At 35.5% G+C, this 23,187-nt stretch overlaps 1 protein-coding gene across 3 annotated transcripts; it reads right to left on the bottom strand.

The window, feature by feature from the left end:
- Positions 1–262: 262 nt before the first annotated feature.
- Positions 263–23,187, bottom strand: LOC111018166 (Insulinase (Peptidase family M16) family protein). Of its 3 annotated transcripts, XM_022294133.2 has the most exons (25): positions 22,918–23,184; positions 17,479–17,716; positions 15,866–16,107; positions 14,744–14,942; positions 14,165–14,212; positions 13,879–13,986; positions 13,554–13,742; positions 13,153–13,449; positions 11,905–12,006; positions 11,484–11,618; positions 10,164–10,388; positions 9,013–9,216; positions 8,731–8,901; positions 7,151–7,300; positions 6,376–6,513; positions 5,747–5,974; positions 5,355–5,507; positions 4,949–5,075; positions 4,735–4,858; positions 2,769–2,889; positions 2,607–2,687; positions 2,249–2,350; positions 1,960–2,110; positions 1,295–1,440; positions 263–627 (listed from the first exon to the last, which is right to left on the bottom strand). In XM_022294133.2, exons 1-24 carry the CDS (start codon positions 23,091–23,093, stop codon positions 1,349–1,351), a joined length of 3,801 nt encoding a protein of 1,266 aa, XP_022149825.1. In that variant the 5' UTR covers positions 23,094–23,184; the 3' UTR covers positions 263–627; positions 1,295–1,348. The 3 variants fall into 3 exon arrangements, with proteins under 3 accessions (XP_022149825.1, XP_022149827.1, XP_087984001.1); XM_022294135.2 differs by lacking the exons at positions 263–627; positions 1,295–1,440 and having other exon boundaries at positions 1,972–2,110; positions 2,600–2,687; positions 22,918–23,186; XM_088127875.1 differs by lacking the exons at positions 263–627; positions 1,295–1,440; positions 1,960–2,110; ... (1 more) ...; positions 2,607–2,687; positions 2,769–2,889 and having other exon boundaries at positions 4,949–5,029; positions 22,918–23,187.

Below are 23,187 nucleotides of genomic sequence, written 5' to 3'. Positions count from 1 at the left end.
TAACAAAATTTTAGAAGTATAATGGTTATCAAGAAGTAGATGAAAACCATGTGGTTTAATTTTTATTAAAATATTTCATCCATTATTATGACCTTTTTATTTAAAAAATAATAATTTATAAAATCTTCGACTAGATTTTTTAACCCACATGGCCCTGCACGTCTTTTCCCAAGTTGTAGAATTAACTTTCAGACAGGATAGGAAGACTTATAGAATTTTGAAAATAACTTTACTCTTAGAATTATAAAGAATGCACGAGAAATCGAGTACAATGTATCATGTCTAGATTGATATTATTGAACACATTGATCTTTTACTAGTCGTAGTTCGACGACAGACTAAAATTTACGATATATGATTTAAAATACAAGCATACAATGTAATGTATCTATCTTACTTTGACATGTGATGAAGACAATCGAGCTCTGTGGCTGCTATCTAAATGATGCATTATGAAAAATGAATCGGCATCGTTGACTGATAGCTAGAAAGAAAATCAATATGAAGATGGTGCCAATTAAACCACTTGTTCGTTAATTCGCTTATGACAATCTGCCTTTGATGCTCCGAGGGAGATTGGCGCTGCAGCTTCGTATACGATAGGCTATTTCAGAGTGAACATTCATCCTGTACATTCACCAGTCAAGAAAGCATTGACAATAACTAAAATAAACTAGTAGAAAATGAAGGCAAAGGAATATATTACATTCCTTCTCATAGCAAGTGCACATCATAAATATGAACTAAGGAAACTCATCCCTATTCAACTTTATTCTCACAAACTCTCTTGAAGATAATTCTAGGATTTGCATATTTACATATTAAACAAAAAGAAAAAGTAACGCTCTTGCTTTGTTTCTTTTAGTCCAAACAAAGAGATGGGTGAAAACTTGAACCTTTCTTCAAATAAGGTTACTAATACCTTGACTAGTTTAGCTAAATTTGAGTGGAAATCTTCCTGGAATTCTTGCTATTATGATTGGAAGTTACAAATAGGTATATTATCGTATGCACAACTAAAATATACTATACTAAATAAAACTAGAAATGCAAAAATAAGTTTTAGGCTTTTAATCCAAATGATTGTGTACTGAGAAAATAGTCTGCCAATTCTGAAATTTCTGAGTGGAACAACTCTCCTTTCAAAATGTTAATGGCATTTTCAGGAATGTCCCATAATATAGTTTCAATGTCAAAAGTAGAAATTATCAAACACAAAAACAATTTAACCAACAGAACGAAGAGCAAATGACTCAAGATTTTCATTCAAAGAATTATAAAAAAGAAAACAAACCTTTCATTCGTGGATCCTTTCTTTCAGTGATTAAAAAATTTTATCAAGAGAGGATCATGTTGTTGGTCGGGTCATCGTAGATAAGCCGCGTCCAGTGGGAACAACACCTTGAAAATCTTGGTCTGAACCTTCCTCTTCAAACGAACCTGCATCCACACCAAATAAGACTTTGAATAAAATTTTCATAACCCACATCATGATTCGTATCTTAAATGATACACTAGAAAGATTTCAAAAAAAAAAAAAATGATACACTAAAAAGGCAAATCCTCCCAGGAAACCTACCGTTGGTGTTGAGAACAAAAATTTCATTATGATGAAATAATAATAATAATAATAATAACCAAGAAGGCTACAAAAGGACCCTGTAACTCATCAAAAAGATTATTTAAGCTACAACTTGAGAAAGAGGTCAAATAACATTTACACAACCCTAAAAGTCAGAACCAAAACATCATTAGATTTTTGTTTGATACCAAACTATAGATCAATTTATAGAGTCTACATTTTACTTACAAACAACGTTCTCCACATTATAATCAAGATGAAGTGTTACGCTCAGTAGTTAGACACCTCTACCTTTTCCAAGGTTGAAAGTGACCCTCTACTCTTTGCATTTGGAGAACTAAAAAAACTAAAGATGAAATACTAGAATGGAAACTCACCGATATTTTCTTCCCCAGCTTGAGCTCCAGCTATCCCAATGCACGTATACAGAGAATCTGCATCCACTTTCAACTGGTCATAAGCGATGTATATGTCATCAATGGTGGCAGCTTCATACAATGACGTAAGATCTTTGATGCACGATAAGTCCTGCCCCGCAGTCAGAAGAGAATGGACAGGTGAGACATCCGAGGCAACACATAACAAAATCATTGTCTATATTCTTCTCTGTTTCCAGGGTAAAAGCATAGGAACTAATGAAGAGAAGTACAAGCACACTAGTTCTACCTTCCTTGGAACAGAAGACGCTTGCAAATGAGCCAATAGGCCAAGCCAGTAAGCATTGGACTTTATTTCAGCTTCATGTCTCATAAGAAGAGTACGTTTTGCCTGCAGTTGCAAAAACGTTATTTAAAAACTTGGCTAAGAATGGAGGTGATCTACAAACTCTAAATATATAATCACACAAGAAAGAATCTGTATGCCAGATTGGATATGTAAAAAGAAGAGAGATAGGAGCAATAAACTATTTTCAGTTTGAATTGAAAACATTAAACACTGGTACCATTTTTATAAAATATCAAATGGGGAACTAATTAGGTTTTCATTAACCAGTAAACGCTCAGTTAGTCACTTAACACTTTACCCTATCCAACTCTCTTTGGGCAATTTTGTTGCTGTGTAAACCTCTCAGAACGTTCTTGCATGCATCAACAGCTTTGTACACCTGAAAAAAGGGGTTTTATTAGGGAAAGAAAAGTGGAATAAATGAACTTAAGAAGGATCTTTATGAAAATTGGGTCCAAACCTTGCCTGGAGTCGATGTTACAGATATAACATACCATCCCAGCTTAAGCCTATCAAACAGGCTCACTTCGAAGGATACATCATATGTCAATCCAAGAGAATCCCGTACACTTGTGAAAAGCCTGGAATGATCACATAAAGATTTCGAAAGAGTATCTAATCAATTCACATTCCCATTGGTAGGTTGTCATTACAACATATTTGATCTTCATATGATATATTACTTACAAGTGCTTATTCAGGTTAGTCTTCTATGATAACATAAACATGGCTAAGATGGAAATGGAGAAAGTGTTATTCTTCTCAAGGGGTAGATTAACTTTTAGTTACTTTGTTAGCAAATAAGGCAAGAGTAACGGGGAATTTAATGTGGGAAGAGATAAGAAAAACTAACCACTTAATTAGATGACGGTACCAGCCTTCAACATTAGAATTTAGAAAAGGTTGGGCATTGACATGATTATCAGCGTAAAATGCTTTATGTTAATTGTTTGCAGACAATTACACATAAATCACATTCTCTGAAGTCATTAGAAAGTAATGGCTGTGCTTCAAATGCCATAAAAAGGGATTCTTATTGGATTCTCTATTGTCCAAAAAATATCTATCAAATTCTTCGTTATTGGTGGCTTAATTCTCTCACATCCTCATTAACACTTATGTTAGAGTATATATTAGTATATTTTATATTCTTGTATATTTATTAATTTGTCATTTACCTTCTCCTTATAGGATTAGGTCAACCTTGTATATTTGTCTATATATATAGACTTTAATAATGAGAATATAGAATATTGGATTCTCTCCAACCTTACTCTCTACATGGTATCAGAGCTCTAGGTTTTGTGCCCATTAGGGTTTTGATGCCCATTAGGGTTTTGTGCCTTTGATGCCCATTAGGGTTTTGTGCCCATTAGGGTTTTGATGCCCATTAGAGTTTTGTTCCCATTAGGGTTTTGTCCCTCAGGGTTTTGTTTATTACTATCCAACTCAACACACTACTACCGACGCTGCCGCCACCGACCACCGTCGCCGCTGCTGTTTTCCAATTGCTATTCGTGGGTTTCGTCTTGCCGTCCTTCGCACCTTCGTCGTCGCCAGTCGCCGTGCGCTTCCGTCACCGCCAATCGCCTTCGCCCCTCTGGTTGTCGTGGGGTAGCACTTAGGGTTTTTGGTTTCAAAAAACACCTGATCTGGTTCAAGCAGTCCAGTTCAACCGGTTTGGTTTCAAGTGGTTTGGTTCATCCGGTTCAAGTTCGGTTTGGTCTAGTTCGTCACATTTCGGTTTGGTTTGGTTGATTTATACCGATTTTGGTTTGGTTCGTTTGTTTCAATTCAATTGGTTTGGTTTGATTCTCTTTTCTCCTTCAAATTTGGTTTGGTCTGGTTCTGTCGTTTTGTTCAAATAAGTTCGTTTGTTTGTTATGGTTGAGAAGAAATCAATCGTAACTTCTGAGGTGATCCCAATGATATCAAAAATCACAGAACACAAGTTGAATGAAGCACAAATAGATTATTTGTCTAACAAGTTGGGCATGATTAACATATATGCACCAACTTAAGGGGGAGTGTTAGAGTATATATTAGTATATTTTATATTCTTGTATTAATATTAATTTGTCATTTACCTTCTCCTTACAGGATTAGGTCAACCTTGTATATTTGTCTATATATATAGACTTTAATAATGAGAATACAGAATATTGGATTATCTTCAACCTTAGTCTCTACAACTTATAAGCCAGCTTCTATTTAATAGCGGCACCTGTCCTATTTCATGCATGACCTGGAAGTTCATTAGAAATTCATGTTTCCCTTCTCCTTGACAAAGGAGCTAAAAGAGTTAATTTCAAAGAAATTACTTTCATTTTGAATGCTGATGTCACACACTCTGACACGCACCAAGAGAAAAAGATAGAAAAGGGACAAGATATTACAAAAAAATACAGTTGGCAGAGAAGACTTGCCTAGAATTTATAATCTCAGCCAAAAGCCCCATCGTGATACCAAAAAACAGTGGATGACTACGAAGTTTTCTCTGCAGACCCTTCTCAATATCATTATCGAATGCGTCATTTACTGGTGTTGTAGCTACATCAGTCACAAAAAAAAACATCATAAGCTACATCAGACAATCAGGGTACGATACAAAGATTTATACATCTTGGCAGAAAAACTCACCATCTGTTCTTGAAATATGACTAACTGTTTCTAACAACTCTAAACCATCAACTGTAACACCCCAACGGTTCGGTGCAGGACCTGAAATATAAGCACATGCTCTTTCATCCGTATCCTTTAAAAATACCTGTTTAAATATGATAACAAATAACTTGATATCAAAAAAATAATTGAGATCACAATATCTTATTGATATCAGAGAGCAAGCAACTGCAAAAATAAAATGAAAATTTAGCTATCTTATCTTTTTAGTGTCTATCAGATAATACCCTTTTTAAGAAACAAAGAAATGTATTTTGACTGACAAGTGAATAAATTTCTCATAAATAAGAATATTACTCAGATATATAGTGAGGGAAAAAAAATCTTCAAAAAATATTTGAAAACAGTCAATCTTCCTTCTCACCTGCTGAAATTGTAGCTCAGATGGTGATGTTCGAAACACAATGGGGACAGAAGGTGGTGCTCGCTCAGAATTTGTTGTTGCTGTGACTGTACCAAGGTAATCTAGAATAGAAGACTCAACTTCTTCCTCTGAAAAGTCCCCAACAAGACTTACCTAGAAAGTGGGAAGATCCATGATGACATATCAGGAATTGTTATTCAAACATCTAACTTCTCATAAAAGAAAAAAAATAATCTTTTTGTTGGTCTACGAATGTATAAAATTTATATTTTAGGATTATTTTAGCTTATTCGTACTCTATATGGTTAATTTCCCTTTATATCTCATTCTTTTTCTCTGGTAAAAATTCCTAATTTCATTTTTATTTTCTATCAGAAGGAACTAGAGCAGACCTCCATGTTATTGCCTACAAATTGATTCATCACTGCATTCTTCACGGTTTGCAATGTTAAATTCTGCAATGATTTTGGCGAAGGCTCAACAAACCGCTCATCTCCATTTAACATAGCTAACATGAGTTTGTGAGCAGTAGATCGTTCCAGGCTTTTAGGAATAGACCGGTAGTATGACATATATAACTGCTTTGCTCTATCAAATGCATCCTCAAGCCAGACGCTATGCTGCAAATAAGTAATTACCATGACTTCAGCAAGTAAGATGCAAGAATATTATTTGAAGAAACAATTTGAATTAAACCCTGAATAATTGAAGGGAAATATTAAATCAACACTTCCAAGTAAAATACTATCTTGTAAGTTAATTTACAGTACAAAAAGGACAAAAATAATAATTTATGGACGTCTTCTTGTCTATCCTTTTAGGTTGAATCGTAAACACTTGATTGTTAATAAAAAAAAATGAAATGAAAAATATTCAATTCATACTAAAAGTTTGTGTTCTAGCAATATTCAAGCTCTAACTATTTAGGAAATTACATCATAACATCTTACATATGCAAGTATGCTTTGTAAGGAAATATAAAGTAGAAAATTTTATAACAAAATCAGCCATTTGCACATGCCTCAAGAACCATGTGAAGTAATTGGAAAGCTGCGCGCATCCCATTATCTCTCAAGGTGAAACGAAATTCCATAGCAATGAACTCTTCAGTTGACTCCAGAGAACAGTTTATTAAGTGATTCACACAAAAAAGTTCCACCTACAAAAACATTGCACATATGATATTGATCAACTTGAATAAAGAGTTATATGAACTGCAGTGAACCGTTCATTAAGTGATTCACACACACAAAAAAAAAAAATTACATCAATCAACTTTAAGAGTGATAAGAGTCATACTCATACATAAGATCTCACGATAAAAAATATTGGTATAAAAAGCAAGTTATGCAAGGTTAAGTTATAAGTAAACAATGTAAATTGCATGCATTATTTTTCGTACTGCGGACATAAACTTGGGTCATAATGAACAAGTGAATGTGATCGTTAGAGAGTACTCATGCCAAAGCAAGCTCTTGGAATACCAGCAATACCCATTTTCTTAAGTACAATGCTGCTGTTAACTTGTAATGGCAGTTACCACGGGAATATCATTAAGTAAAACAATTAACAATTGCTTCCAGTTGGATAGAATTGAGTTCTGTAGGTACCTTATATATATATATATATATATATATATATTAAACACCACGAACAACTAGCTATGATCAACCTTGAGACAACTTTTTTATTGGTTCAATAGGAAGTTCATTGCTTTATTGAATTTTTCTCAAGTTTAGTCAAAAGAATTAGTGTGGATGGAGAGTGAGAGGAATGTGAGAATTAAAATGCAATACCTGCTCCCTTGAAAAGCTTCCCACACGACCTCCCTCACTGAGAGTTCGAACACCTACCACGACAGCTCCTTGTGAGTCAGGACTTTCAGCTGCTCGTCCCCCACCAACTATAAGCCGCATCACGCCTGCCTTATTTTCACTTTTTGAAATCTGCATGGGCAATTGTATAATTGGTTAAAGAAATTAACACCCACCTCCCTCCATACATTCTTTTCGGAGCTACCCATGTTTGTTTGAGAAAACATCCATTGAATAAATGGTATTCTACGCCCTAGAGACAAGTAATATGCATTTTAACTACAGCATCTTTAATTTCAGATATCCATTTACATTATACTTCTCACGAAGATGACTGGAAGTTATCGGTAAACATATTTTGAGCTATATGCTAGTAAAAAGAATTAATAAAATTGTACTGCTGGATATCCAAAAAATTAGGAAATAAAAATATGAAGCACAAGATTACTTGCAATCCCATTTGAAAAAATAATAGAAATTTGTGAAACACATCTGTCAGATGGACGATGGAGAAACAAAAGACTGAACTTTCAACCACATTGTGGACATGTCTTCCTCTCTTTCTTCAATAATTCTATTTTTCCTTTCCATTCAAATACACCAAATAAAAGCCAAATATGAAGTTTTTTTTCTTTTGAGTACAAAAAATATTGGGGTTCGGGGATTTGAACCATAAACCTCAAGAGAAGGATTATATGTCTTTTACTGTTCAGCTACGCTCACGTTGGCAAGCCAAGTAATTTTTTAGAAAACCTAAGTCCTCCAATGAAAATGATCAATACCATGAGGTTTCTACCCACCTCATCCCAACTCATGACAAACAGTTCCTTAAAATATTAGAAGAAAATACCATGCAAGAGGAAATGCTAATCATGCTTCACATTTGATTCCATAAACAACACATTTGTGATAACAAACAAAATCCCAGAAATCTCCTTGGTGACATGTCCTTTGTTGAAACTTAGCCACAGTCAAAGCAAAAACTTCTTAGCAAGTTTCTGCTATCCTTGGAAGTTATCTAACCAGGTAGTTAACATTGTAACACAGGTGAAGATTCAAATGGTTGTCCACAACATAGCTCATTACGCTGGCAATAAAATTCAGTCTAAAAGTTATGTTTTCCTTTTTTTTTAAAAGAAAAAAAGCAAGATACACACTTCTAATCAATATAATAAAAAGATAAACCAAAATATTTAAAAGAAACAAACTCCTAAATGGAGTGAGTTAAAGCAAAGTAATTAAAAAGAAAATACATGAGAATAATAAAAGCATCTCAATTCATACATATATTGCTAGGAGAATAATGCATTAGAAAGAGACCACCATTATGAAGCTTTGAAGATAGCTAAATCGGAACACTCTACCCACACTATAGGCTTGTCTTCAAATATCCATTAATTCCTCTCAAACATTTTTGTTTTTTGGGATAAGAAATAAAAGATAGAATGGATATAAGTAATATTTAATAGTAGCTAGAATGAAATCTACAGATAGCAGTTCACAGCCCACCATCCATAAAGTAGAGTCTAACATCAGTTTGTAATTTATCCTATAAGTTATACCTTATAATTCACAGGAATTCCATTTGAAAGACGGCATTGAGTGATCCCTGTTTCCTTATCATGAAATTTGGTGACACTAGTCTCTGGGTTTAAAGGAATAAATGATGGCTTCTGTTGCATCCTTAACTCAGCTATCTGTGATGAAGAGATCAACTCTTTTGGTACCTCGAGCTGCAGAAGTATGTAGAAATTTAATAAAAACGAAAAATTGATACAAAAAACAAACAGAGATATTCATTCTGAAAGTGGAAACAAAAGAGAGAGGATAAGAGAACAAGATACTTCAGGCTCAGCTTCAATAGGTTCATCCAGTCCTGCTTCAATAGCAGTAATTATCTCACTTGCAGTTATCTTAAACTCTGTTTCACCCAATCCGTCAATATGTGCTTTCTTTGGAACACATGCAACAATAGCTGCAGGAAGGGGTGCCGTAGGCTTTCCATAATCAGAGATGAATTCTAACACTTCAGCACCGATGGAATTCACCTAGGGTCAAAAATTGGAAAACCAGTAAATCCATCATACTGTTAGTAAGAACTGCTGATAAATAAGGGGTATAGCAAAATCGACGAACATGATATAGCATGCAAATGACAGCTTCATTGCATGGAGAGAGTTGAGTGACTTTCTTTTCTTCTTTTGATGGAAGACTAAGTAAACGATGTTATAAAAATTTAGTCAACCTTTACCCTCCATAATTATTAAATGCACTCGTACAGCTAATTGTCGAAGTGTCAGAGATATAACCGGGCACGTATGTGTGCATTGTTATTTACTTCATCCATCAATATTTATAAATTAATAACAGTACACTTGTAATATATATCAACATTAAAAAAATTACTAAATACAAAGGATCAGGATAAGCCTATAAGGTAGCCACCATCTGAAAGGAAAGGAAGACAAAACATAGAATAACATCCTTTAATTCAATACTAATGGCAAAGCCTTTTCATAACCTCTGTTGGTATTTGTATGAAATCAAATCTTCCTCTCTTAGACTATTTTCACATCAATACGAATTCCCCGACGTTCTTATAAGTTTTGAGAAGAAAAAATTTAAGAAAATAATAGAAGAGAGAGAATTTTCAACCACCAAACTGACTCATGTCGGAAGTTTTGCCGAGTTAACTCTTTCAAGAGTAGATTATTTATTGAGGATGGATGTGATCCTAAATAGCAAAATAGCCAGAACTTATTTCCTTGAAGAAATAATTTCAAGAGAAAATACAGCATGCTAGGAGAAATAATCACTAATCAGTACCAACAATTGGAAATGAGGCGGCCTATATCAAAGAGACAAACATAATCTGCTTCCCATATATGTCACTAGAATCTTATTCACATTATATGCCACTTTTTCTTCTCAAAGCTATTGCTCCATTAGAACAACTCAGAAAATTCCTTCAGATCATAATTAAAAAATAATGTACCTCTTCAAGAGTAACTGTTCCAGCAACAGCAACTAAACTTTCATGACCTTGTCTTTGGTCCATAACTGTATGCCCCAGTGCATCACTTTCCATTATAAAATCCAAATTATCAACAGACGACACGTTATCAATCATTGCTGCAAGGTGTTCACTGTCTTTTAGAAGTGCATCCATATAGCGAGTCAGTTCACCCTTAGTGACACCGAACTCTTTAAGCCTCCGGACCTGCACCACATGGAATACGGATTATATAATATGTTCAACTGTCAAAGTGCAGCTGGAGTTTCTGTTTCAGAAATCCAACATGAAAGGCACAAAAGAAAAAGAAAAATTCTCAATTAGAATCACTTACTACTCGGTAATTGATAATGTCTCACATCAATTAAGAACAGAAACAATGAGAAAAGAGTAACAGAAAACAAGAACTTCCATTCCGTTCTATGGCAAGAAACTAGTTTAAGTGTGCGTAAGCTGGCCAGAATATTCATGAATATCAAAATAATAATTAAAAAAAAAACCCTATTTTATTGCAACAAGCCAATCGACCATTTATTTTATATCTTTTTATTTATTATTTCGTCTTACTATATTTTTTTCTCAAGTCACCCTGATGCAAACCCATTCATCTATCTACTTTGTTATTGCATCACCCGGTATTCTTCTTTCTTCTCCCTTCTCTTGTTTTAGTAACATGTGTACATGCCTTCTTTCTTAGCATTAGTTAACCAGAATTCCTTTCTTTCTCTATCTAAATGGCCTGAGCACCAGCAAGGCTACAAAGCATGATTACAGGTATTTATATTCAAATGTAGGGATTAAAAAAAAAAAAAATCAACGCGGTTGAACTGTGGCATTTTTTAAAATATATTTTGGAGAAAATTAATCTTCACCAAAATATATGGTTGAATTTATAGTTTCTTCTTTCTCTTTTTTTTACTTTAACTGCGATTTTTTACTTTGTTAAACTAATTGACCTTTTTTTTAATAAGAAACGGAATAAATAAAATATATTTTGCCAATTGAAACTTCTCATTGTTTTAAATTATGCTGAACTCATAAAATACAATGAAAAATTAAATTAGAAAATAATAACTGAGTTTCAAGTTGAAATTGAGTCACATTACCAGGATAAACAAATCAATCAATAGAAGTGACACAGATGGAGGATAACAGAGAGTCTACCGGTTGGAAATTGATGAAATTAAAACTATAATGTCAAAATTCATTCACTTAAACAAGTAAATGCGTGGGAAAAAAATTCTAAAATTTTATTCTACGATTTCATTATAGGGACGTTATGGCAAAATGAGAGACGCAAACCTCTTGAACAGCAACTTTAATTGCGCTTTGCCAATTCTTGGGTTCAGCTGTTACAGTTAGTGTAGTGACAGTGCACCCTTCCCTTCCAGAATCACTATGGTCCAACTCAATGGAAGTGAATGGGGGATTTGAACTCTGGAAATTTCAATAGATCAGAAAATTTTTTAATGTTAAAAAATTTATACCATACAATAAGCAGAACAGGCAACAAACAACTCATACATCACATCACTAAAACCAAATCAGGATTCCCCCTCACATGAAAAATATATTGCATATTCAATTAAAAAATAAAATAATCATAGAAGACCAATAAGAAAAAAAGATTGTGACGAAATCAGACCATAAGATTACATCAAAACTTGAAATTTTCAGCATTCATAACCAAGATGGAATTGAGAGGTTACATTTTCCAACGCACCTTGTATCTTGTATTTATACGGAAATGCAGTGCAGAAAGAAATATCCTCTTCATAAGAACATTTCTCAGGTCACTAAATGTCCGAACCTTATTTACTGGAATCTGCAATGAATTTGCGTAGCAGGTATTTGATAAGTATGTTATTCCCTAATCCAAAACAAAACTTCAAAAAGAGAATACATGTGAAGAATATGAGTATGAAATATGAATCAACCTCAAAAGAAAAGAATAACTGCTAATACAGTCTCCATTTACTACAACTAGGAAAGGAAGAAAAAAAAGTTCATAATTTTGGAAGGAACTATCCCCGTTGAATAGCAAGTCACTCACTCCTCTCCTTTCTCTTTCTCTCTCTCTGTCATCCCAGTCCCCACATCCTGGCCCACCCTGCTTGTCATTTAACCCTTTCTTTCTTTCTAACCTCTTATGGAACTGCATTCTAGCCAGCTTTTAAGTTTCTCATTTCATGAGTTGTCAATGACATCTTCTTACCAGTCCTATTCATGTCAAATTGGAAAGAAGTGTTAATCACTAGATGATTGTTTCAGACCTCATTTTCAAAGTTTTGAGGGAGAGGGAGGGCGAGAGCGAAAACAAGAGTAAAGAGAAGAGAACTTACATTTCTGAGCATTGAAGAACAAAACAGTTTTATGATGAGTATCAGAGACTCGGAGTATCAATCAGGATTGCAAAGAGAGTGAGGTGTTGGTAGTTGGTGTTAACACACTGATCCTAACCAATGCTTGAATACTTACATGTTTCAAAAACTTCTATAGCAAGCTAGGAATATAGAATAGTCACTCGTTGGCTAAAAGGGGGAGCATCTAATTATGAGTTCTGTATAGCTGTATACTGACTCGGATCATATTTAATAATAATAATACAGGGTCTTATTTTTTGTCTCACAATTAAATTGCTGATTTGTACGCATGAGCAGGTAGGCTGTACTATTTGAATTTTGTTCTTTTTCCTAAACTATTTAGCTAGCTCTGTTTCCACAAAATCAGCTAGTAAAATTGCTGAAATTAGTTCATCTTCTCAAATTTTGTCAATATTAATTTTTCTAGAGAGTTAGTTGGAATATCCTTTCCATATAATGCATTAATTACATCTCTAAAAAGGTTAATTGTTTGTGTGCGCATGCTTACATATTAATGATTATAAAAGCTCTACCAAAAAAAAAAAAGTGAATTATGCTAGATAAATTCAGAAGGGAAAATGTTTAACAATATATTTAACACCACATACCTTGCAGAACATATTAATTGAGAAATTTTGAAGTAATTCATGCTGAAATATCTGTGGGGGATTTGTATATACATTGCTTCCAGGAAGTGACCAATTGTGCTTCACAGGAGGACGAATTGCATGCCTTTCTTTCTTAATGATCTTTGACTGATCTACTGAATTTGATCTCTCGTTTGATAAACTGCCAGTTAATCCTACTGAGATCTTAGGAACAAGAAAACTAGCCATTGCACCAAATGCACTGGGATTAGGCGTAGAAACAGCCTCGTTTTCTACCCCAGTTTCGCTAAAGACAGCCTGGAAAAGATAATATCAGTATATTAATGAACTGAGTCCTTAATGCACTTATAGTTTCTAATCTCAACAGAAAAAATTATTTGAACAAAAAACCTTGTTCAAACCTCAATTTGGTTAACTGTTTTTGCGATGTTATCAATATCTCCAACAATGTATAAGGTTGCATTTGCAGGGAAGTACCATCGTTCATGGAACTTCCTAATTTTATCAGCATCCCACTTCTTAATCTGTTCCTCCAATCCAATTGGGAACCTTCTGCTCAGCTTGTTTTCAGAATGCAGATGTTGCAATAGCTGTATGGCAAGAAATTTTCCCAATAAATGAAATCAGAGAAAAGAGCACTGATTAGCCAATATATAAACCTTATCAGAACACCACCAATCTGCAATTATTTTTTACGAACAAAAGCAACCACAATGCATATCTTACCTGACAATCAACACGATACTCTATTGTATTCATCATCTGTAGTTCAGAAAGGATGGCACGCCTTTCTTTTTCAACTCGAGAAGCAAGGAACTTTGGGTGGAAAGCTATCTATTTATATAAATACAAAGGAAGGATGCATATTCATCAAGACATATACTGAAATCAGACAATTCATTTGTGAAAAAAAAAAAAGAATACATCATGTAACAAAATCATATAAGAAGTAAGAACACAAAGCCACACTACCGTGCACTTCAATACATATAAATTCATCTATTGTCCATACCTCATTTAAGGCATCGAGAACAGATGGAAGTAGATCTCCGTCAGAATCCTAGCAGCCAAAGATAATGTGGTCAATATTCAAACAAATTGCCAGTAACAAACCCAGAAATAAAAGTGATGAAAGAGCAATAGTAGTATGGTGCTATATTCTTGCCCCATCTACTATATGGGTCAACTCCTAAAGATCCATCATGATTTTGAACATGCCTCAGTCATTATTCATAAATACTGGAAAAAATCACGATTCTAACATAGTGACTTCTCAATGCATTGATAAAATAAATAAAGAGTTGCTAAAACATTCGTGCAGCTATGTCATGCTGAGAGCAAAAAATAATTGGAAATGAAGATAACAAAAGAAAACGTTACGCAAAAGAAATGTATATTATTTATATAAAATCGGGACTCCCACGAGCGGCAAGATAACATATTACTTAAGATCAGCAAGAAAGAAAATAATGCTGGAACAAAACCAGTTCTCTGAGAGAATGTTTTTTCTTGTCCTCTAGGAACATAAAAGACGAGATTTAGATCAATATCAGTGCATGCACATAAAATTAGAAAAACCAACAAGAACAACCTTCGTGCTAGTTGGTGAATGGATATGAAACACAGTATGGTGGAAATCAGTGTAGGCATTAGATCGTGCGCCTGTACCCAAAAGTTTTTCGCGTTTCTTACTTCCAAGGAAGGCTACATGCTCTATCATGTGTGCAATTCCTTGCTCGTCATCTTCCTCATCAATAGACCCCACATGGACTTCCATGTGTGCTTCAAACCTAAATTTTTAAAAAATTATCAGGGGCAAATCCTTCATGATCTCAATCAATAAAGCCTCATTTGTTTAATGAGAAAAACAATTATAGAGTAAAAGGAAAACAATTGAAGTTAAAGTAACAGCTATCCTCCATTAAACAACTTACTACAAATCAGCTCAACAATAATATGATGAAGAAAAATATTAACCATAAATTTCAATCATACTAATATCCAAGACAAGGTGAAAACTTGAATTTTTATCCCACAAGCAATGGGTTCGTTAAATTTGGTACCAACAATATCCTGCGACTCTAGTGGATGTGAACTCGAAAAACCTACCTAACAAGATAAATATTAAAATTGATCCCCATCCTTACAATAAAGTCCCAAAACTTGAATTACCTAACTTAATAGATTAATTTGAAAAGGGGCTTGACAAATATTTGACATTTAAAAAATCAATGTTTCCTCCAAATGCAAATCACGTACCATGTTGAACATAAAGTATATCTTACCCTCTACTTAATAAAATGTCAACAATAAATTTCATATTTATTCTATAAGAAACAAGAAACATTTCATCAAACATGTGGAAGTTGCCCAGTTGCTTTTCAGCCAAACTTTCCCACAAAACATATCTTACTGAATTAGCCTACATAAGTTTCACTTTCTTTTTGAGCCTTGGGCATCAAAAGTAGAATCCAGCCATATAATTCTTTGGAACAATTAGAAAAGCACCAACCTAAGCTGTGTTTTCACAGTCTAGTGATTATAATATTGAACTCCGAAAATGATTTCTACACATAAAGCTAAATATTCATGAATACTTCAAGATCTCAAAAAATGTTGACTTGCTGAGCCATATTCATAAGTGATCCGCGACTAAAAAATTGAAATGCATTCACCAGTTAAATTACTTCTCCAATAACCACGTGGTCAATACCTGTTGGGGGGAACTTTATTCGGTAAAATAAGGTATCTCAATCCATTTTTCAACTGCCCTCTATACAACTTTGGATGAGACGGGAGTTCAGAACTAAGAAATGCCTCTAACTCTGCTCTTCCAAACTCAGGATATGAAATATCCAAATCTTGTTTCTCCAAAATACCATCAGACCAGGCTGTATTTGCTGCATGAGGCTCATCTGGACCTACAGTTGCACAAACAATAGGGGCATGCTTCACCTGGATGTTGCATAAAAGTACAGAGACGAGAAATATAAGAATATATGAATTATCAAGTAAATAGTAAATACTGTAATTTTTTTTTAATAAGAAACTGAACTTCCATTGAAGCATGAAAGGATATTATACAAGGGGAATACAAAAAAACAAGCCCACCAAAAAAAGAACTACCTACAAAAAGGGACCCCAATCCAAAAGAATAATACCTAAATAGTAATTACAAAGGGTCATAGAAACAAACACCCATAAAGAGGTGTTAAAACTAACAACATGTGTCTTGAATACACTTGTGTCTTTTACCAAAAAAGGAATAATATTCAAATACCAACTCCTAATTGAGTTAGGCTTTAGTATCACAATCCAACAAAATTGTGGATCAAGAGGCACTCTGTATTTGCTTCTAATCCAGTATTTTATGAACAAACATAACATATTAAAGTCTACTATCTTGTTTCATTAGAAAATACAACAAAGTTCGGTATACAAAATACAACAAAGTTCTGTATACACATGGCATGTGAAGATTGAAGAGCAACTGGGAGATAACTTCATGAAGCATGGATAGACTATCTCTATACCTCAAGTTGAGAGTATTATCCCATATACATTAGTGTTTAATTGTTTGTAAATAGCTTAGTTATTCAAGTCCATTAGTTATTTCTCCTTTGTTGTAATTTTACATTCTTTAATTCAGGGTTTTCTTGCCCACCTATACACATGACCCTAGTGGATGAACAATTTTTTTTTTGTATGAATCAAATATTTCATTGATGGTATGAAATAATGAAAAGCCCACATGGGCATACAAGAAAGCCTTCCAACTTGTAATAAGATCATTAAGAGAGTAGTTGTTAAAAGGGGAATAGAAACATTTACACCAACCAAGAGCTAGGACAATAACTCTACAAAAAAAAACTATCAAAAGAGTGGGATTTATCATTGAAGACCCTGTTGTTCCTCTCCAACCATAGCTCCATAGAAATGCCTGAACGATTTGTACCCAAACCATAAGCTCCATAGACTCTAGTGGATGAACAATATTAACAGGTTTTTGTCTCAAATCTCTGGTAGACTAAGCTACTTAGAGTGTTGTCCGCAAGCTACTAAGGTTGCATCAGAGTATTTTTCATATCTTTCCATTTATATGGTCTCTAAAAGTGATTTTTTCTTATGAAAAATTTATGTTAACAAGATCAAGAGACTCGTACCATTAAGGTGAAACGTTAAAGATAACAAACAGAGAGACTTGCTAAAGACTTTCATATAACATATGTAAAGTTGACTGGTTTTAATGTTGAAAATGGAGAAATTATGGGAACTACAAATTAAAACCAGGTCTAGTTGCAAAACGCAGATCAAGTAGCCACTTACAACTTTATCATCATGTTCATTCTTGGATAACCGTAAAGCAGACTTGTCAAAAATGAATCTAGGAGTGAATCTCTTGATACTAGAACGTCCCCTTTTTTGGTTAAGACAGCAAGAGATGCAATTCCTAGTCCCTGAAGTTTCATTCCCACGTTCCACAATTTTAGAAGCGCCTGGCCTTCGAGCATTATCTTTGTTTCTTCTAAACTTGTATCTACCAATACCATCATCATGAGAGTGCCTTCGAAACCAAAGAAGAAATAATCAACAAAGCTATGCACTAATATAAATATAAGCACTAAATAAAATCATACCTCAATCAAGGAAACAGATTTGAAAAGTTACATTACAATATTTGTCCGGACGGTATGAGCAATGAATTTTTGAAAAAGGCGTGGAACATTTTCAGACCTGATTTGATGAAGTTGTTCCAAGATTTTTTCGAGAAAGGGATCATCAACAAGAGAACAAACGAGACCTATATTTGCCTCATCCCAAAAAAGCTTCATCCGTTTTCGGTTAAGGATTACCGGCCTATCAGTTTGGTTACTTCTCTTTACAAGATAATAGCTAAGGTTCTCACCTCTAGACTAAAAAGAGTTCTCTCCCATATCATCCATGACTCCCAAGCAGCTTTTGTAGAGGGGCGTCATATCCTAGATGCTATCATGATTGCCACAGAAACGGTGAGCTCTTGGAAAAGGCAGAAGAAGAAGGGTTTCTTGATGAAACTTGACTTTGAGAAGGCTTATGATAAAGTAGACTGGTCCTTCCTTGACTCGGCTTTGAAGGCCAAAGGTTTGAGTAGTAGATGGTGCAGGTGGATTCAGGGATGCCTAGTTTCCACTAATTTCTCCATTATGATTAACGGCTGTCCTAGAGGTAAAATTTGGGCTAAAAGAGGCCTGAGGCAAGGGGAGCCTCTCTCCCCCTTCCTCTTCACCATTTTGGGGGATGTTTTGAGTAGAATGATTCATTTTTGCTATGAAAGGAATATCTTAAGGGGTTTCTTTGTGGGTTCTCCTACGATAGAGATCACACATTTACAGTATGCTAATGATGTTTTGCTTTTTAGTCCTTCTGATCAAAGAACTATGGAAAATTGGTGGGGAATTATCCAAACATTTTTTATGGTTTCGGGCCTCTCTTTGAATGTTGCCAAAACAGCTGTTATTGGGATCAATTGTAGCTCTGATGAGGCTGAACAATGGGCTTCTACCTTTGGGTGTAAAACAGAAACCTTTCCTTTCACTTATCTGGGTTTCCCTTTAGGAGGGAAGCATAGAACGATAAACTTTTGGGCCCCACTTGTGGATAAGATGCACAAAAGGCTTCATAAATGGAAATCCTTGATGCTCGCTAAAGGTGGTCGTCTCACCCTTGCTTAGTCAGTGCTAAATAGTATCTCCATCTACTATTTTTCCATTCTCAAAGCTCCTAAAACCGTGACCTCCTCGATGGAGAAACTTACGAGGGATTTCATATGGAATGGAGGCCACCAAAGGAAGACTGAGAATTTGGTCAAGTGGAATTGGGCGGCTCTACCTCACCAACAGGAGGTCTCGGTATTGGCTCTCTCAATCTCAGAAATAAGGCCCTTCTTATGAAATGGCTGTGGCGGTTTGCAGAGGAAAAAAACAGTTTATGGAGGAAGGTTATTGCATCTATTTACGGGGAAGACCCTCATGGTTGGTTTTCTTTTCAAGCTAGAGGCTCAGCTACGGGTAGACCTTGGATTGATATCCAGAATACCTCATCGGAATTTACAAATCTCACCTTTTTTAAGGTATCTTCGGAGATAGGGTGAGATTTTGGGAAGACACGTGGGCTGATTCTACTCCCTTGTCTCTCTCCTTTCCGGACTTCAATGGTTTATCTTCTAAAAGAGGTAAAGCGATCAGAGATTGTTGGGATCAACAGGCTGGTACGTGGGATCTAGGGCTGAGGAGAAACCTTTTTGATAGAGAAGTGGATAGGTGGGCTACCTTCACGGAGAAACTAGAAGGCTTCACACTTGGACAAGGCAGGGATCGAATAAGCAGACAGCAAAGGGGTTTTCACAGCCAAATCAGCCTTCTTGGCCATCACTTCACCTTCTCCTGAATTGAACTCAGCCACGGCTTCCATGATCTGGAATTTCAGAGTTCCGATGAAGGTCAAGGTGTTTCTATGGACTTTGTTCTACCGAGGCACAAACACGATGGGCAAAATTCAGAAGAAGCTTCCCCACTGGACTTTGTCCCCTTTAGCTTGCGGATTATGTAGACAGAATACTGAAGACGCAGATCACCTCTTCTTGCATTGCCCCTTTGCTACCAAAGGTTGGCACTATGTGGCTTCACTTCTGGATTTCTCCTTTTGTCCTCCTCGGTTTATTGATGACTTTATAACAGAAGGCTTTGGGGGTAAGGCCCTCAAAGGTAAAGCTAATGTTTTATGGAATTGTGCAGCGAGGTCAGTGCTCTGGCTTCTTTGGAAAGAAAGAAATAGCATAATTTTTTAGGATAAGCAACTCTTTTAGAATCTTTTTTTGTGAATATTAAGCATACAGCTTCTTGGTGGGCCTCCATCCACAAGAAGGTTCTTGTAACCATAGCCTTTTTCTGATTACTCAAGATTGGAAAGTGTTGATTGTATAGTTTTTTTTTTGGGAGGGTTTTCTCAACCCTCCGCCTTTAGGTTTTTCTTGCTCAGTTGGGCTTCGGTTAATTAATACTTCCAAGTTTCTTATCAAAAAAAAAAAGTTACATTACAATATAAGAAAATAAAATAAATGTTAAGATATAGCCAAGCTTCCCCTGCCTTTTAAAATATATTTAAGATATAAATTTAAGAGCTTAACATTAATTAAGGGAAGTTTGAAATCGAGGAAATTAATACAAAGGCTAGATCCGTTGCATCGATCGCTAACTCCTTCGGATGCAAAGTAGGTGAACAGCCACTAAATATCTTCAGCTCCCTTTGAACGGAAAACACTGCTCTGTTTTGGGCCCATATTCTCAAGAAAATTGAGTTCGAGCTTCACAACTAGCATCATTCATATATTTCCAGGGGTCGGAAACTCAATCTTATTTAGAGAGGTTGAGAGCTCTTGTTCTTGGGAGGAGGTTTGTCTCTTGTTGGGTTTCACGTCTCTCTTTGGCTTAGGTGTCTGAAGTTTTTTGTATTTACCATTTAAGTATTATTTTGTTAGATTGAAGCCCCATTTCTTTTTGTGGGACTATCTTTTCTTATGCCCCTTTGTATTCTTTCATTCTACTCATTAAAAGCTTTCTTTTTGTGGGACTATCTTTTCTTATGCCCCTTTGTATTCTTTCATTCTACTCATTAAAAGCTTACCTTTCCTTCTAAAAAAGAAGGGAAAAAAACTCCCCATATATTGTTTCTCTCTCTTTCCTAGTCTAACTAAGGATGCCAACAACCTAGAGAGAATTCTTAGGAATTTCGGAAGGCACTAATAACAATGGAAGCTACCATCTTGTTAATTGAAAAAAGACTCAGCTCCCTATTGTCTAAATGATACAGAGGTGCCTCACTGAGCAAGACGCCTTATGGAGGAGATTTGTTACTACCTAAGATGATGGCACCAACCTTCAAGACCATTTAAGGGATGCAGAAACCCAAGGGCATTTATTCAGCATTTGTGAATTTGCTAACAGATTTTGGGTAATGTTGCTATCCCTATTTAATTGGCAAACACCTCTTGCTAACAATATGAACAACTTCCTCCCTTATATGCTCACGGGCCATCCTTCTATCAAAGATAAGGATATTCTTTGGTTACACATGGTGAGAGCCTTTTTCTGGACTAAGGATTGAGATGATCAATTGCACCTTCAACAACAAATCTCTATCCTTTGACAGGTTTAACGAGTTGTCTTTTATCATGCTTCAGTTTGGCGTACACGTTTTTTCTCTCCTTCCTCAACATATAGCTTAAATGATCTTTTGACTAATAGGTAAGCCTTTTTATAACTTCCTAGCTCAACGACATTTTCACCCCTTTCTCTTTTGTGTATTTCAACACATCAATGAAATATATTGTTTCCTATTGAAAGTAAAATAAAATGACGTGTACCTAGTACCTACAGTGTCCTTGCTGTTAGAAATCCCTATAAGGCTGTAACATCCATTAGGCACATAGCAATGGATTAATCATACTGATACAACCTCGACACTGCCTAAATCAAGAAACAATTGTAAAACTTTCGATTTATTAAGACCAATAACCCATAAGATGAAAGAAACTACAATCTAAACAGTCAGAGACTTGTTCCATTCCAACTTCAACACCACCTTTGAAGGAATAGAAGTCACAATAATTGTCTTGTATATACACACTCCAACACAATAATCTATATTAATTAACTTGCTCATGCAATGAATAAAGCCCCCAATCAAGTCTCTAATTCGACAGACATTCATTTCATATCAGCACCAGCAAGCAGTCGGTAGACTTCTAACTTTAAACCATCCTCCATAGCAAGGAATTCTACAATGTTTCTCATCATCCAATATCTTAACCTCATTGAGAACTCACCCACCTTTGCCCAAACTCCAATTGTGCAAAATTTTCTGGCTCCCCCACCAAGCAAGGGTTATCAGGTTGGAAGAGATTCAAGGCACCAAAATTTCCCTCTTTGTCTCTCTTTCCCTAGGCCCTTCACTCTAGATGAAAATGAGAGTGAATCAAAGCATTCAAGATTGCTATTTGCTAGTCAGCTGATCATGATGGCTGGTTACTACAATGCTACAGAAACTTTAATGGTAAGGAGGCAGAGGAGTGGTATCCCTGCTAAGCCTGATGGGGGACTTCAACACTTTAAAGGCCAAGGGGCTTACAAAAATGGCTCCCAATTGACATAAATCAAAATAACATCATAATTACATAACTCATTAGACAAAGTAAAACAAGAGGAAGCAAAGAGCATCCAAGTCCTAAAACTAATCCAAATTAGAGTGGCAACCCTGAAAATTTCATCCAACTTCCAAGTCCTAAAATTCATCCAAATTAGAGTCGGAGTCTTGAAATATTCATCTGAGTCCTAAAACCATATCCTCCAATCATGACAGCACTAAAGATTTATTCAAAAACCATAGCTTTGCCTTCAAGAAAAAAAAGAACCCCAAAAACAGCTGCATCAACGCCATCTTGCAACAGATATGGAAAGACAACCGTATGCCAAACGAATACAAAAGGAGACCCCATCACTTAGTTGCAAAGTTACAATAGAAGTTCTAAACAACCATTCATTTTCTCAATGACATAATTCCACAAGTAAATTCTTCGAAAGATAATACACGCACCAAAAAAATAGAAAAGACCCAAGTCGCAGCCAGATAAAGAATTTGCGAAAAACGATATGTGAATATTAGCAAGAAAACAAAACAACAGTGGTAGCTATCAAGAACCCAATTGTTCATGGGGAAAGAAAAATTCACCTCCTCAAAGAGACGACGAAGCGAGAGTCGACGTTGAATCGGGCAAGAGGAGTGCAAGAGCGGGGAGGGAGCCGCAGTGAGTTCAGCCGCCTATTGGGTGCACCCGAGTCTTTAAGGCTCAACAAGGGCCGCCGTTGCGTCAAATTTGAAACAGTAGAAGAGCTTGCAACGGCCATTGCAGGCACAAATCCAAGAAAAATGGAAGAAGCGGAGGCAGAGAGCAGATAAACAAAACAACAGCTCGAGAAATTGCTAGGAAATCGAGACGAC

The sequence above is a fragment of the Momordica charantia genome (assembly GCF_013281855.1).
Source record: "Momordica charantia cultivar OHB3-1 chromosome 8 unlocalized genomic scaffold, Mcharantia_2.0 BLBB01000008.1, whole genome shotgun sequence".
Taxonomy (NCBI): domain Eukaryota; kingdom Viridiplantae; phylum Streptophyta; class Magnoliopsida; order Cucurbitales; family Cucurbitaceae; genus Momordica; species Momordica charantia.
The sequence above is the reverse complement of the archived record's forward strand: the minus strand, read 5'-3'. Positions and strand labels throughout refer to the sequence as shown.